General features: G+C 48.8%; 1 protein-coding gene across 2 annotated transcripts in view; it reads right to left on the bottom strand.

Annotated features, from left to right (window-relative positions):
* Nucleotides 1-16,521, bottom strand: part of AOPEP (aminopeptidase O (putative)) — a gene marked incomplete at both ends in the record, with an annotated part of 267,301 nt that overhangs the window by 215,804 nt on the left and 34,976 nt on the right. For both annotated transcript variants that reach the window (XM_080708670.1, XM_080708669.1), the window contains one exon: nucleotides 13,425-13,670. In XM_080708670.1, the coding sequence (XP_080564796.1) occupies nucleotides 13,425-13,670 (246 nt within the window). The remainder of the gene's footprint in view (nucleotides 1-13,424; nucleotides 13,671-16,521) is intronic.

The following is a 16,521-nucleotide window of genomic DNA, read 5'->3' on the forward strand; positions in this document are numbered from 1 at the left end:
GACAGCAGATCCAGCAACAAATCTTGAGTTTCTGACCCGCAAAACTCTCTGAGCCTACTAAAGTCCAGCGGCAACACTTGCTGAGGCCCTAGTATGCACACACGCCCGTGTGTTCTGGGGATGAGTGGTCGGCTACGGCAGCTTGCCCGCAGGGCTGAGGGTGCGTTCACAGGCAGCAATGGAGAAGCTGGGTGCCCCTGGCTCTGCCACCACTTCACAGTGCACCCTGGCCCCTGGCCATGCCCACGCTGAGCTCATGACCTGCGAGGAGACCTGTGCGCCTCCACCACTCAGCTAAGCTGCCCAGCCATCACTGGTCTTCCCGCCCTGTACCTCAGAGGCCAAGAGCTACAGAAAACCAGGCCCTGCTCTGCCTGGCCGCACCTGCTGGGTCTCCTCGCCCCAAGGATAAACTCCCCAGCAGAGCAAATACCAGAGCTGGCTCTTCCCCACGAACGGAAAGTCCCGAGAGGGGCTGGGAGAGAGACCTGCGCGTAGCAGGGGTCCCAGGTCTCAGCACAAGCTGCCGAGAGCCCAGACAAGGCTTGTCACGGAAGGAGCTGCAGGGGGCGTGGAGCTGGGCTTGACAGCTTGTTGTGAGGGTCAAGTAAGAGGATATCTATCTGAGAAGACTCTGAAAGCTGTAGCGTTAAAGTCAGGTCGTTTCTTTAAAGACTCTGAGGGTTGCTGGGTGCAGTGGCGCAGGGCTATAATCCCAGGAGTTGACAGGCTGAGACACGAGGATTACAGGTTCGAGGCCAGCCTTGGCAATGTAGTGAAACCTTGTCTTAAAATAAAAAATAAGAAAGATGAGGATGCAGCTCAGAGGTAGAGTGCCCCGGTTTCAATCTCTAGCACTACAAATAAGTAGATGAAATCTGAAGGCAGGAGGGGAAAGAATTCAGACACTGCCTGGTTTAACCGAAGCCACTGACTCCCCTTCCCTATCCTAAGCTCCAACTAATGCTTTTGTGCCCCTTATAAGTTAGGACGGTAGCTGCAACAAGAGAAAGCCAACTCAAGCAGCTTGGGCCATGCAGAGTTTCTCAAGGGCCCAAAGACCCACAGGAAGGGCAGAGGCACGCAAGGGATGCCGCTTCGCTCCCATTTCTGCTTTACCTACACTGAGACCAGGCTCTCCAGGAAACAGTCTGGAAACTCACAGCACACGCTTCTCTACCCTCTAGCAAGTGCCAGGAAAGGACTTGTGCCAGAGTCACATAGTAGGATTCCAGTGCGGTGGTGCTCCTGGGCAGAGGGCGGCAGGGAGGTGCTGCACTGCCTGAGAAGGTCCTTGGGCTCCGCGTGGACAAGCGTCAACCTTCCCTTCAGGTTCTTGGTCAGATCTCAGCACAGCTGCGGAGCTGGCTGGATGCCGGGTCACACTGCTGGAGGCCGTGCTCACTGGGGAAGTGATTACCGGGGTCTGAGCCTCTGTCTTCTGACTTGAAGGGAGTATTGCAGAATGAGAAGATGGAGGTTTGGTTTTGAGAACAAACACCCTCTCCTTCTTCTCTACCTTTAGAATAGAGTACTGATCTCCCTCAGTAGATTGGAACCCTGAACACAGAAGCCAAAGAGGCGGCGTTCTGGAGGGAGAGCCATCATTTGTAGCCGGAAGTAACTTGAAACTATCCAGCACTGGTAGGCATGGGGCTAAATCCAACTCACTTCTTCCACTGCCCACTCCCTGTCCTCACTCCAATTTCCTGGCATATATGGCTACCATGTTAGTCAGCTTCTTACCATGTGAGAATATAATTAGATCTCTTCTATCAAAGAAATAGTTTAACTAATATAATTAGATATTTTCTTTTCTTTTCTTTTTTGGTGGTACTGGGGTTACTGGAAGCCCTTCTACCTCCGGGCTACACTCCCAGACCTATTTTTACATTTTTATTTGGAAACACGGTCTCCCAAGCCAGTGCACGCGGCTGGCTTCGAACCTGCACGATCCTCCTGTCTCCGCCTCCCAAGCGCGGGAATTACAAGCGTGTGCCACCACGCCCGGCCATAATTAGATCTTTTCTATCAAAGAAATAGCTTAGCTGGGCGTGGTGGCGCACGCTGTAATCCCAGCATTCAGGAGGCTGAGACCTGGAGGATCGCGGTTCGTGGACAGCCTCAGCTACTTAGTGAGGCCCTCTGCAACTCAGTGAGACCCTGTTTCAAAATAAAGAATAAAAAAATAGGGCAAGGGGTGCAGCTCGGAGGTCAAATGCCACTGGGTTCCATCCCTAGACCCGCAAAAAAAAAAAAGAAATAGCTTAACTTAAGCTCCACTTTGCAAAACTGCCCTTTTATATCCCTGCATAAGCTCTCCTTTGTAAAGTTAGCATTTCTTAAAAACTGCGGCTGCAACCACTCCCCAGCATCCCCCTGGACTGTGAAGTCCAGACCCAGTGGCTCCCCCAGGGGTGCGCATACACCTGGCTCCATAAAGTGGCAACACCCTCTTTTGCAAAAAAGTACTATGGCCTTACCAAGCAATTTTTAAACTTTTTTTTGTTAATTTATTTACTTCCAACAATCGCTGTGACATACGCCTGGCGCGTGGTTTCAGTGCACGACGGCTGACTCCATCACTTTGGGTCTGAGGCAAGGCAGGATGCGTGGCAGAAAGGAATGCTGAGGAGAGGTCCTCGGCTCCTGGAGGGCAGGAAGCAGAGCAGGGGAGAGCGGGGCCGCCCCAGAGACCCACCTCCTCCAGCCAGGCTCTACCGCCTACGGCTTCCTCCACTTCCAGGAGCCCTTCTGTATCAACCGCTGCTGAGGTCAGAGGCTCACCGTCCAGTCACGTCCCCGAAGCCCCACTCCGAAGGCTGTGCAATGGGGATCAGTCTTCAACACACGAGGCTTTGGAGACCACTTCATGTCCAAACCATATTAGCCTCTAAGAGCACAGTAAAGACACCAAGCTAAAAGATGATAAAACTCAAACAGATGCAACAGAAGTCACCCTGGGCCACATAAGAGGGGTCAAAATAACCCCTGATGTGGTCTCCCCAGACGACACTTAGGCCGAGGAGGCGCCACATCTCGGGCGGTACGCTGGACGGGTTACTAGAACGGGCACAAAGGTCCACGGTCTGGTTCTGTGCAGTGGCCTGGGGCCCAAGCCCCTGTCCAGGCCATACGCCCTGCTGAGTTCCGAGGCCCATAATTTCCTGATTGCTTGCAGCTTTGCACGGAGGTATCAAAGCCAGAAGAAAGAGTTTGAAGCCAAACAGAAGGGGCGGGGTAGAGCAGGAAGGGCTTATGGGGAGCAAAGGAGTGGAGGAGGGTGGGGAGAAGGGGTCTGGAGTCAGGAAGGGAAGGCCAAGGGAGAAATCAGAATTAAATGAAAACAGTACTTGAAGCTGGGCCCCTCTCAGTAAAGTCCTGCTATGCATGCATTAACCCTCCATCAATGAAAACAAAGTCCAGGGGCCTAGGGCCTGCCTGCTGGGGCGTGTAAAGCTCAGGGGATATAATGTCTTCCAGGTGGGTGTGCCCAGAAACACGCAAAGGTGCTTGACAGGTCCTTTAAAAGTGACTGTCAAGGTCAGGACAACACCACCTGCAGGCGCGACTCAAAGGTCTTCATCCTCCCCCTCTGGGTTCTCTGTTGTTGTTTGTTTTAAACCAAAGCGCAGTTTGAACTGCAGACAAGCCCGACAACTGTTCAAACATATGTGCGTGCAGCTTATTAGTGTGCAAGTGGAGATATCTGGAGTCTGAAAGCTAAAGAGGGCGAGGAGGGGCCAAGTTAGCCCCTCGGAGGAGGAGGGCAGGGGGGGCACGAGCCAGGCATCGCCGGCCCGAGGGAGAGGCCTTCTGGGTAGAGCCCAGTCCACACAGGGTATCTGAAATGTTGTTCTGCACCGACAGCGCACAGAGCAGAGGCGGTTATGATGAAAGGAAGGAGCCCTGCCCTTGAGATCTGTTTGTTTTGCAGTTAACTAGAGGTAAGAGAGGCCCCTTCTGAAATTTCTGCTTGGGGGCCTACAACTCAAACGCCCACTGATGCCGAGGTGCTGACAAAGAACAACTAAACCCCAGCCTCCTGATCTAACTAGTCTCACATCAAAAACAATATATATATATATGTTAAATTGCTAAGCAAAACTGAATCACCCCCAGCCCAACTCGGAAGAAAAAAGCTTAATTAAGTCAACAAATATTACTCCACTGATACACTATGCAGACTATTGTAAATCAACCCCTCACTTTTCCAGAATAGAGAACTAGGACAGGAGGCCCAGGGGCGTGCCGGGCAGCCCAGGCTGGGTGCATGTCTAGAGAGCACAGCTGTCTCCTGAGCACTCAGGAGAGAGGGTCTCCAGGCTGGCCCCCCACTCACCAGCACGCCTGGCCGGAGAAAGTGGCAGTGTCTGGGCTCTGTGAGGCTTCCCAGGTACACACCCCACCTGGCACACACCTGTGCAGACTCACCTTGGGAAGGCTGCTAGCACTCCGGATGCCAAGCGCCCACCCCGAGCCACTGGATCAGGAGTGTCGTGGTGGAGCCAGGCGGCGGCAGGGCTGCCAGGCACAGACAGCTGGTTGACACGCAGAGAGAAAACAACAGCACTTATTTCAAAATTATTTTTCACCCTCCTAGATTTTCCGTTTTTGTGCGTTTTATAGTATGCCTACTATACTGACGCCATACTAAATATGTATAACATAGAAACAAGTATGGATACACGAAGCAGGTGATAGCTTAAAAAGAAATGTGAAGTCAGAAGAGCGTGGGGCTTCCTGCACTAAGCCACGAGCCCCCCAGACAGCCGGGCCTGTGATGGTTCCTCACTTTTACTAAGCAAGGTCCTTGCCCGGGCCTGACACGGGCAGGTTCTCACTCACCACCCACAGAATGAGAATGGGATTCTATAGCCAGCTGTACAACAGATCTTTTCCCAAAATGTGATACGAGGGGTTTTTGGTTTTAGTCCCACTGTAAAGAGGGAGTCCCTGGGCAAAACTGTTCGGGGAATGCTGCTCAACTGTTGGAATATTCTCACTCTGTCTTTGAGAGGCACAAATATACCTGGATATTAAATCAGATGATGATATGAAAAGCTTTCTTAGAAGCCCTCCAGTAAAAATCTCTTTTAACTTTGTTTAATCCATCCATTTCCTAAACTAATTAACCCTCAGTAGCTTCCCCACGTTATCAACTTCCCGTAAAACGAGTCTTCCCTAAACCCCTGCAGGAAACCTTGACTGGAGCTAAGGTCGTACACTCCCTGTGGCCACCCCGGCCCTGATACGTGCTCCCTGGATGGATTTTTGACTTTCTTTGCTCAGCCATCCTGTCCCAGTTGCCAGCCTTCAATAAGATGTTCATAAAGGACACGAGTGTGAAGGAACCCAGAAACTGCAGCTGCCTCATTCCTCAAGGAAAGCCCCGTCCTTGGACTCTCGTGGTGTTTTCCTAGAGGATTCCGAGTTAAGACCCAGAATCTGCCAGCCAGTTTCCAGCATCTCAGCAAGGTGGCCCCACAGAGGCTGGGGAGCCCTCTTCCTTGCCTGTCCCAGGTCTTGGCAGGGGAGCCCAGCTGTCACCACACTCTTTAGAGTAACGTGTCAAGACTCCACGTTGTTGAGAGAAGGGGGAAAAGGTGTTAATAGCAAGCTAGCTGGGAGGCGGCGGGCAGAGTCGGCACTCTCTCTTCCGGGAACCATGTCTAGACTTCCTCAGGCGGCACTCTGTAAACAGCATGGTTAGTTAACCGACAAACACCACATGCTGTGCCCCAAGCTACTCTCTGGGGTTAGTCGGGGTGGATTTGGGTCCTGTGCCCTCAAACTCAACACACAAGTTGACTTTTAAAGAAAGGAATGTAGTTTTTGAGGCACTCTCTCCTCACACCTGTGGCCTTGTACTATAACCATGCAAACACTTCTTTTTAAGAAGAGGCGGCTGAGATGCTTGCTCAGGGATCCTTGAAGGTTTAGGGAAAGTGGCAGGGCGATTTCTCATCCACTTCATGCAAACTGGTCTCTGTGGCTGAGACGCCAGTGTCTCCCAGCAGCAGCAGTTGGCCTATAACGCAGGCGAAACTCTCAGGGCAGAGCCGCTCATGCACGGCGCCCTGCTTGGGAACTACTTCTGGGGTCGTGTCCTCCCCACAAGGAGTCTGCCCTAAAGGGAAATACACAGCTGGGCGTGGTGGCACACGCTTGTAATCCCAGTACTTAGGAGGCTGAGACAGGAGGATCGCGGGTTTTCAGCTAGGCTTAGCCACTTAGTGAGGCCCTCCACAGCTTAGTGAGACCCTGTTTCAAAATAAAGAATAAAATAGGGCTAGGAGTGTAGCTCAGAGTTGGAATGCCCCTGGGTTGTATCCCCAGTACCAAATACACCAAAAACAAAGGAAATATATGCACAGCCCTATACATTCACACGGCATGTAACACCAACCAGAAGCTGGCAGTATTTGTTCCCTGGGTAGCCTGCAAGACTGGAAATATTTCACTTTAGGTAACTTTCTGTATTGATTTCCATGACTCTTTCTCACCCAGGGAGCGTATGGTCTTTTCAGTTATGACACTCCAGTGGAGAGCTAAGTGGAAAAGAAGGCAGAAGTCTTTCCTTTGCGATGGAAAAATGGCAAGGAGGTGCCAACCGGCCACATCGGGCTCGAGCATGGGAAGAGCCTGGCTGCCGACGACGGCGTCCACAGAGAGGCGGCAGCTTGGAGGCCGAGGGCCGAGGGCTGCAGGAGGCCTTTCGCAGGCTCCACGCGTCTCCTGAAGGATGCCCACGGTGCTCCGGAGGCAGGTCTGTCAGGCTGTGTGTGGAGAACAGTTCAAAGACAAAGCACCCGAGTGTAAGCGTTCAGAGGCTGGGAGTGCTGGCATTAACGAGGGTGAAACGCTCCTTCTGGAGCTGATGAGCAACACAGCTATCTGAAGCGAGAAGCTTCCAGCGCAGCCAAAGCCTTGAGTTCACTCTGCCTGCTGCTCAACAGAAAAGCAGGGAGCTGAGCCCCAAAGTGTTCATGTCATCCAGGAATCTGCCTGGTACCCAGACTCTGCGGTTGCCGAAAACCAGCCCACAGTGAAGGTTCATCCCCAAGGTTACCTTCAATCACAACGTCACGACTCCCATGGAGACTATGAAGCCTACAGTCTCAGCGACAGTGACAGATAAACGCTGCCTCTGCCTGAACCCCAGACCCACTATTACCCTGCTTAGTACAATGGGCATCGTTAAGACCCACAAAATGCTCGTAGCCAAGGCTTTTGGAGTCCCTGAAGAGCATCGCTTTATAAATACCAGTTACAATCTCAGAAAAGAAAAACAGAAGAATTAGAAGACAATGGTGGGAGAAAGCCCCTTCCTATAAGATGGGCAGGACACAAAATCTAATAACTTTCCTAAGAAGAATAACAGAAACAGACAACAAAACGGCGACACTGAACACAAAGAAAGCAACAAAGGGGATGAGTCCCGGGGCATAGATGACCCGCGTGCCTCATCACTCACGGCTCAGCCTATCTGGGCATCTCAACAGCAACAGCAGGGCTGCCAGAAAACAAAGGCCTGAAAGTGTACAGGAGGGAAGGAAGAAGGAAGGAAGGAAGGAAGGAAGGAAGGAAGGAAGGAAGGAAGGGAAAGGAGGAAGGAGGGAAGGAAGGAAGGAAGGAAGGGAGGCAGGGAGGGAGAAGGACGGTATGACCTGCTCGTCATCATTCACAAGCACCTCTTCCAAAAAGCTGTAACAAGAAAAAGAAATGTGTATTCAAAAATACATAACATATATACACACATATACATAGATGTGTTTGTTTTTGTGCTGGGGATCAAACCCCTAGCCTTGTGCATCCTAGGCAAGTGCTCCACCACTACAGCCCGCGCGCGCGTGTGTGTGTGTATGTGTGTGTGTGTGTGTGTGTGTGTGTGTGTGTGTGTGTGGCGCAGGGGATTGGACCCAGGGGCATCCTGCCTTTGAGCTACCCCCACAGCCTGGTTCTATTTTCATTTGGAAAGCTGAGACTGGCTTCAGACCTGCAATCCTCCTGTCTCAGCCTGCCTCCCATGTGCTGGAATTTCAAGTGTGCACCACTATACCCGACACCAAAATATTTTTTAAAACAATCCATACAAATCCAATTTAGACTTTATTAAAATCTGCGAAACAACAAAACAAAGGATGTAGGCAAACTCCAAACGCATGGGAAGCAGGAGAGTTGGAAAGTTCACTAACTTAAAGCTTCAAGTTGACTCCTGAGAGAATCGCTGGTCACATCCGCAGCACCACTCCCTGAAGTGTGGAGGCGCACTGTTTAAGAGCTTGGTGGTTTGGATTTTGGGGGAGCAAAAATTCAAGTAGAAGCCAGTAAGGAACAAGCAGAGAAAAGCTTCCAAAGCTGTGAAACCTTGCTACTTAAGATAATGACAGAAATTTATGACTGTTCCCTTCCCCGGCAGAAGGCAGCACAGTCAGGAGGCTGAGACAACAGGCCCTTTGTGCCAGCATGCTACGTCCTGCTCCCTCTATCCCACACTGGCTGAGAGAGGGGAATGAACAGGACAACACCCGTCCAACTCCAGGAGGGGGAACTGGTTCTGTGCATTCTTGGGCGTGTGCATGCACACCGTTTATTTGCAAATTGCAGTACTTAAGAAAATTGTGCATGCAACAATCAGGAACTGGTCTAAGTATTCAGAAGTCTTTGATTGTGCAATCCGGTCTTTTAAGAGCACGTACCGTATAATAGGAAGCTTTATAAAATGCATTTCCCCACTATGAAGTGCACTGGAGGTATTTAAGTAATTGACAATTATTTCTCTGAAATCTTTACAGATACTTTTTGTTCAGTCTTTTAAAAAACTTAAAAACTTGGATGAGCAAATGCATAAACACCGTTTCCCTTCCTGCGACCCGTTGTGTCAAAGAAGTCTGCGAGGAAGCAAGCGGCAGCTGCCCCGGAAGGGCGCGTGGCGATCCGCGGCTCCGCTCTACAGAGGGGTGGCTGCCAGTCGGGGTGCCCAGTGCTCAGACAGCCCAGCAATGGGCATTCTGCGAGGCCGACTGGGGTCTAACCAGCCAGTAATGAGACGTCTAGCACCCAAGAGCCCGGGGCAGCCAGGACAGACCTGGACCTCTTTTGTGGCTCTCCCACAAGCTGGCTCGACCCCTGCCATCTCAGTGTCTCTGCTCTTCGCGCGGGTGTGGGGGTGTCCTCGCTGACCCAGCCCACACCAGTGACGCTGCCAGTCCTCCTCGCTGCCACTTGCTTGGCTTTGTTTGACCCACATCTTAACTGTTCTCCTCCTCGGTTTGTCTATGTCCCGAGGAGAGAGGCTCCACCGAGCTTGTTCACCCTTGCAGGCACAGCTTCTCAAGTTTTACCTAACAGCGTAAGCTTGATACAAATAAAAGACAAGAAGGAATAAGTGAATGGATAAGCCCGCGGTGCGCACATGAGCAAAGCGGCCCGGTGTGGGCCAGTGAGGAAGGGGTCAAAGCTGCCATTTCCCCCCATCATTTTCCCAGTGGGACCAGAAGTGAAGCTACATGTGAACAGTTAAGCTGGAAAGCAGAGCTACTTGGCTTTTTGATTTGTGCACCAAACAGAAAACCGCCACTCTGAAATAATTTGCAGGAGATTCTTGAAATTCAAATACAGGAAGGGGGGAGAATTTGGATGTCAGCAAGGTGGTTTTGCCAACGCAGTTACGCCTTGTGACATCTAACTGCGAACTGCTGAAAGACAAATGAGGAAGCAAAGTATCTGCTATAAACACATATAGCAAGACTGAGGCGTTAATATTTAAGCAACTGTCATAAATCTGGTTCCAGGATATCATCCCATTAACATTACTGCCATTATAACAAGGAGGCTCAGTGCGATGGTTAGCTCCTTTCATGGATTTCTCAACACTAGGAAACCAGGCTTGCTGCTCAGTCTCTAACTGAGATATAAGAGGTCAAGATGAAAATGGCAGAATAAAAATTACATGAACAGGAAGAGAGCTGTCTATACATCAAAGACCCATTTAAAATGCATTCAGACCCTCACATAGGATCATGGTACTCGACCCAAGAAACGTTCACTCTACAGCTCCTGACACAGCAGAGTCAGTCTTTATGGAAGGCAAAAACAAAGCAAAACAAAAACAGGAGCCGGGCATGGTGGGCACGCTTGTCATCCCCGCGCTTGGGAGGCTGAGACAGGAGGATCGCGCAGGTTGGAAGCCAGCCTCAGCTACTGAGTGAGGCTCTCAGCAACTCAGTGAGACCCTGTTTCCAAATAAAGTATAAAATAGGTCTGGGAGTATAGCCCAGAGGTAGAAAGCCCCTGGGTTCCACCCCCAGTACCACCAAAACAAAACAAAAACAGAAACAGAAAGCCCTCATGTACCCAGTGAAAAGTGTGGAAAGGAAATGGTCAGTAGCATGTCTAAAAAACAGATCCGTGATTTTCCTCAGAATCAGAATAGCATAAAAGAATCTCTCCCTTGGAACTGTGACTCAGAAAAGGATAAGGAGATAAAGAAGGGGTCAGTAATGGCTCTTTTCTATAATAAGGTGACAAAATCGTGAAATGCAATACCAATAAATACTCCAGTTACTTTATGTCTGAAAAGAATTCCCAGTTGAAAAAATATCGTTTGTGTATTATTTACTTTCTCATAAATCAATCTGTCACCGATTTGTCACCGAGCGTGATGGTGCACACCTGTAATCATAGTGCTTGGGAGGCTGAGACAGGCTTGAGGACAGCCTCAGCAACTTAGCAAGACTCTCAGAGACCTTTGAGACTCTGTTTCAAAACAAAAAATAAAAAGAACTGGGGGTGTAGCTCAGAAGTAGAACACCCTTGAGTTCAATCCCCAGTACTACACACACAAAAATATATATATTTTAAATTTATCATTATCATATACTCAAGTTGTACAAATGAGTTTTTCCCCCTACTTCACTGAAATATCAGATTAGGTGTAAGAAACAGAATCAGCGAGGAAAGTTTCAAGGTTATACATATAAACTATGACACATGATGCTTAAAAGACAGTGAAATGCTTATAGATATTATCCAAAAATTATTAAACTCTTTAACACAGTTAATAAAGATTTACCCATGTTGGCTCATACAGGAATGCTAAGTGTCATTTGCCAAAAGATAGTACAAAATAGTATAAAACGGTACTTGTTATAATTAAGACCTAATCTTTAAAGAAGTCCAGAGCTATGAAATGTACGCTCTTGCATGCTTATAAAACATGGACTTGGGAAAGAATCGGTTATTTACCAAGAAATCCTTTGATCTCAGCATAACTGACCCAATAATGGGACATTTCAGGGCGGAGGTCTTTCTGAATGGCTCCGTCCAGTCTTGGGAGTGGCCCTATTCCCGTTCAGTTGCCCCACACGACTGTCAATTCTGTTCTAGCTTTGCCTGATAGAACCTGGAGCAATCTGGACCGCAGACACCGTGGGGCCCCAGTAGCTAGCGGAGTCATCTACCCCACTCAGTTACACATGCCTCGAGGTTCTGGGAACCAAGAGAGTCCAGTCAAGCAAGTGGAATCAATTTCAGTCGGAGATTGAAACAGAAGCCCTCCCACAGCCTTCCCCAGCTGGCAGTGTAAGATACCATAATCCAACTTCCACAGAGCAGACACAGGCAACAGTAACAAAGCCCAAGAAAAGATCTAGACCAGAGCACAGTCTAAAAAGAAAAATTTTAAATGTACAGTTTTTTAAATGTACAGTTTTTAAATGTCCAGTTCTCCTGTTTTTAAGCATAAAAGCAGTCTTGCTGCTGTCAGGTTGTTATCAGCATCCTGTTTTCTGACATTTGTGCCCAGACCATTTGGCCTTTGGGTACTTAGACTTATGACTTCAAAAATACAGAGTTAAGTATGTTTAAATCACCTAAAATATCTCAAAAGCCAGCAAGCACACAGCCTACCTGCTTGGGCCTGCCGACTTGAAAAGAACAGTTTTACAGAATGGCCTGGAGGTCAACAACTCTGGTTTGGGCGGACTGATGTCAGGAAGGAGCTATAGAAAATAAGATCCTGTGTATGAAAGCCCTGCCTCGGGCTCCCTCAGGCCGAACCCTGGAACTGTTAGCAAACATTCTCTGAAAAAACTGCAACTCTCATAAAGCGCCCAAAACTCCCAAATAAATACGGTCCCTTCAAAACTGTATACAAATGAGAAACATTTAATGAACAGCCCTTTCTTCACCAATAACTCTGCTTAAATTAAGTCCAGGAGACTCTTCAAAGGGACCAAAGAAGCCCCCTTGTTAAGACAAATTCTATATATAGGCATCCGAGACAATTATATGATGCATGTAACCAAATATATATAATTATCCTAGTTTCTACATTCCCATTATCTTCATAAATATAGGATAAAATCAGTCTAAATGACTTTCTCAGACCTCCTCAAGGATTAAGTTGAGCCAGCCAGCTTTTAAAACATATAAGCACGTAGTAAAGATCAAAAGCAAATGTTCTGGTCAGTTCTTTTCTACTCGTGGGTTTCCTAAGAATATGAGCAGCTTTCAGGGGAAACACCACACATGTCAGCTGTTCAAGAGCATGGGGATTAATTGGCAGCAGGAATTTCCTTGACTAATCGGGAGAAACTTAAAGTCACATGTTCTGATGAGCTTATTTTTCCCGTCCCTAGCCAAGCATGTTCACTGTTAATGATTAAGATTTGCCGGCAGAAATCTAACCAAGGAAAATCCCGAATGCATTCTCTCTCTTTTCTCAGTGGAACACAACTGCTGGTTGCTGGGTGAACCGCGGTGTTGAATATTTAATTTTTGCTCTTAATAATACTTAGGGGAAAGGTATAACTTGCGGGTCTTGCCTTTTGGTAGAAACCAAACCAAGACACAGGAAGAATAATGCAGTTACTGTATTAAAAGGGTAACGTGCTAAGTAACTCCCCACACCCCCAGGCTCGCAGGGCCATCTGCTTCCCGCAGTTTCCCAGCAGAGAGGATGGATTTAGGCTGGTCCACCCAGTCTCTCTGACAGCGCTCTCCAGGCCTCGCCTTGTGACAGTGGTGAGAGTGGATGAGACAGCTGCCAGGGATGAGGCGAGCAGCCCTGGCCCTGGGGCGAGGCCGTGCTTCTGTGCCGGGAGCCTCACGCCATGACCTTGAACTCCTTAGCATTACCCACTCATCGCAAACCGTCAGCCGCTGACCAGCCTGCTCGCCGCAACGTGAGCGCCCCATTCCCAAGGCGGTCTGGACCGAGCCCCAAAACAGACCCTCCGGGTCGAGCACAGTGGGAGCTTCTTAAAACCTTCCCTCAACAGCAATGAGATGCCCAAGAAAGAACAACACGGCCCTTCCATCCGCACCAAATGAAAGCTCTGGCAGAGTTCAAGAGAAGCAAGAAACAGTCCAAGGACTTCCAAAAGATGGAGCCCAAGTGAGAGCACAGAACAGCATACCTGGCCATCCCCAGGCTCGGGAAGTTGGCAGGCACGATGAGTATGTCCAGCCGGGAGAACGGGTGTGTGCCCAGGACAGAATGTGCGGCCGAGAGGCAAGGAGGGACCAGCGGCAGAAGGGTCTCTTGGCAGGCATCCTTGAGGCACCCCGGGGCGAAGACCCGGTGAGGAATGACCTCCTGGGTGGCGGCACAAGCATCCTGGAAGCGGCAGGGGTATTCCACGTGCCCGCAAACCGCGGCGTACCTGGGAACAACACACGCACACAGACACAGACACAGAAATCAGAGGCACTGCGTGGTAAATCACACGTGTCCTCCTTGCCACGGAGGTGCGGGACTCCTGTGGACATGAACGCCCTTTAGGACACTCATTCAGACAGGCGCAGAAGTCGTCAGTTCATTTGGTTTGGGCTTGACTGTGTCTTGACTGGAGTAAAACACTATAGGTCAAAAGACTTACTGTGCTTGAACTGACAGAGTAGCTTCAATCGAAGCGATGTAAAGTAGTGAAATTCTATAGCTCAGAGGTAGAACGTCTCTGGGTTCGATCCCCAGGAAAACACACACACATTCACACACACACACACACACTCATGCATACACTCTCACTCTCACACACACGCACTCACACACGAGTGGAATCTTATTTTAGAATAAACTGGGGGGAAAAAACCCAGATTTAAAACGATAAAAGCCTTCAGTGATTTCAAGTATCCACACACACACACACACACACACACACACACACACACTCTCTCTCTCTCTCCAAACCAGGAAGGGTGTATAACTATACAAAAAGGAATGGTGCAGCTAAATTAAAGATCCCATCTGGAACTTCCTCAGAAAAAGTTCAAACAAGCCGGGCGTGGAGGCACATGCTTGTAATTCCAGCATTGGGGAGGCTGAGACAGGAGGATTGCAGTTCACAGCCTCGGCTACTTAGTGAGGCCCTCTGCAACTCAGCGAGACCCTGTTTCAAAATAAAGAATAAAAAAATAGGGCTGGGGGTGCAGCTCGGAGGTAGAATGTTCATCCACAGTAACACACACACACACACACACACACACACACACACACACACACAAAAGAATTAGGTAAAACAATGAACCAAATAACTTATTACAGGTATAAACTTTTCAAAAGAAAACAAACCAGTGAAAGGTAATGTAAGTGTGTGTGTGTGTGTGTGTGTGTGTGTGTTTGTTGTTAAGGGCTACAGAGGCAATTGAGGAGGGTATTGGAAGTTGAAACCAGGAGCCTTCTACCTCTGAGCTAGATAGACCCTTGTTCTATCTCTTAGTCTTTTCATTTTTTAATTTAATGAAACAGGGTCTCACTAAGTTGCTGATTCCACCATGCATATAAGGCCCTTTAAAAGGTGCCAAGGCTGGCCTCAAATCTGGGATCCCTCTGTCTCAGCCTCCTAAGTAATGGGATTACAGGCAGGTTCCACTACCCCTGGATCAGAGGCAATTTTGATACAATATTTTCCACAACCCATTTTCAATACAAATTCAACTGAGTCAGCCTTTTAAGGAAACAGAGCAGGGCAGGCAGCACCATCTGCCCACGGCAGTTATCCGTCAAAGGTAGAGCTGAAGGAATCCCTGGCCCCTGGCTCCCAGGCCTCAAGAGAACCTGTCTACCCCAAGAGACCAGCCTTGAGGGAACTCCATTTTCCATCTTATTGGCGTGTCCTTGATTCAAACACAGTGGAAAGCACCTCTAATTTTATAATAAAATGATCATTTTAGCAGTAGGTGCTTGTTTGATTCACAGTGAATATTGAAAAAAATCTTTAGAGGCCTGTCCCAGTATAGAAATTCGGCAATGACAATTCCTGCTCAAACATAGGAGGCCCCTTTCCCCCACCCAAGGCCGGAACTTAGAGGTCACAGGTGGTGGGAACAAGCCCCGTCTCCACCAGTGTGCTTCAAGGACACAGCCTATGCGCCTCTAACTAAACTCATCACTCTGATGAAAGACGCGAAAGCTACGCAGACATCCTCTGAACAGAGCTGGGGCACAGTTTAAATTCCGTCTACGACGGCATGACATTGCAAAGAGGCCTTCCATCTAGAAACAGACAGCCTGTTTCCACGGGGCAGGATTATTTCTTACGGCCAATGACACCAGCGATTACAGAGGAGACCAAGGTAGCCAAAGATATAAAAAGAAAGCCTATTTGCTCAAGGGAAAAGGCGGATTAGATTCTCTCTGGATGTATATGGCACTAGCCTAGGTAATGAAGGTGATTCCAATTGTGTGACTTGGCACTATTTTCCATAATCAAAGCCTAAGAAAAATTACAGGATTTTAAGGCAATCAAGCTATGGGCAAGTGAGAACAGTAAGGCTACTAAAAATGGAAATGTCACAAGCTGGGCGTGGTGGTGCATGCCTGTAATCCCAGTACTTGGGAGGTTGAGAAAAGAGGACAAGCCGGGCGTGGTGGCGCACACTTGTAATTCCAGTGTTCAGGAGGCGGAGACCGGAGAATTGCGGTCCACTGACCGCCTCAGCTATTTAGTGAGGCCCTTTGCAACTCAGTGAGACACTGTTTCAAAAAAGAAAAGACAAAAAATAGGGCTGGGGGTGTATCTCAGAGGTACAATGCCCCTGGGTTCCATCCCTAATACCAATAAATAAATAAATAAATAAATAAATATCACAGGTTCAAGGCCAGCCTCAGCAACTTAGCAAGACACTGCTTCAAAATAAAAAGGGCTGTTGTGAGCTCAAAGACAGAATGCCCCTGGGTTCAATCCCTAGTACTACCAAAAGAAAAACGAGAAAATGAAAAAAATAAATAAAGGAAATATCACAAAAGAAGTGACTTGCGCATTCCTGCATGGGCATCAGAAAACCCAGGCTCTGGTACCTGTTCTAAGACTAGCTGTGACCCAGACAAGCCACTTGGTTTCTGGACCCTCCTTTTCTTCCTCTCTCCCATGGTCTCTCACCAAAGAGGCTGCTGGAGGAGAGAAGGAACTGACAGGAAAAGGTTAGAAAGGAGCCTCGTGCTGTAACAGAACGGCCTTTATCTGAGAAGCCCAAAATGGTGGCACCGCCTGGAATTCCAGTACTTGGGAGGCT

This window comes from Muscardinus avellanarius (assembly GCF_963383645.1).
Source record: "Muscardinus avellanarius genome assembly, chromosome: 13".
NCBI classification, from domain to species: Eukaryota; Metazoa; Chordata; class Mammalia; order Rodentia; family Gliridae; genus Muscardinus; species Muscardinus avellanarius.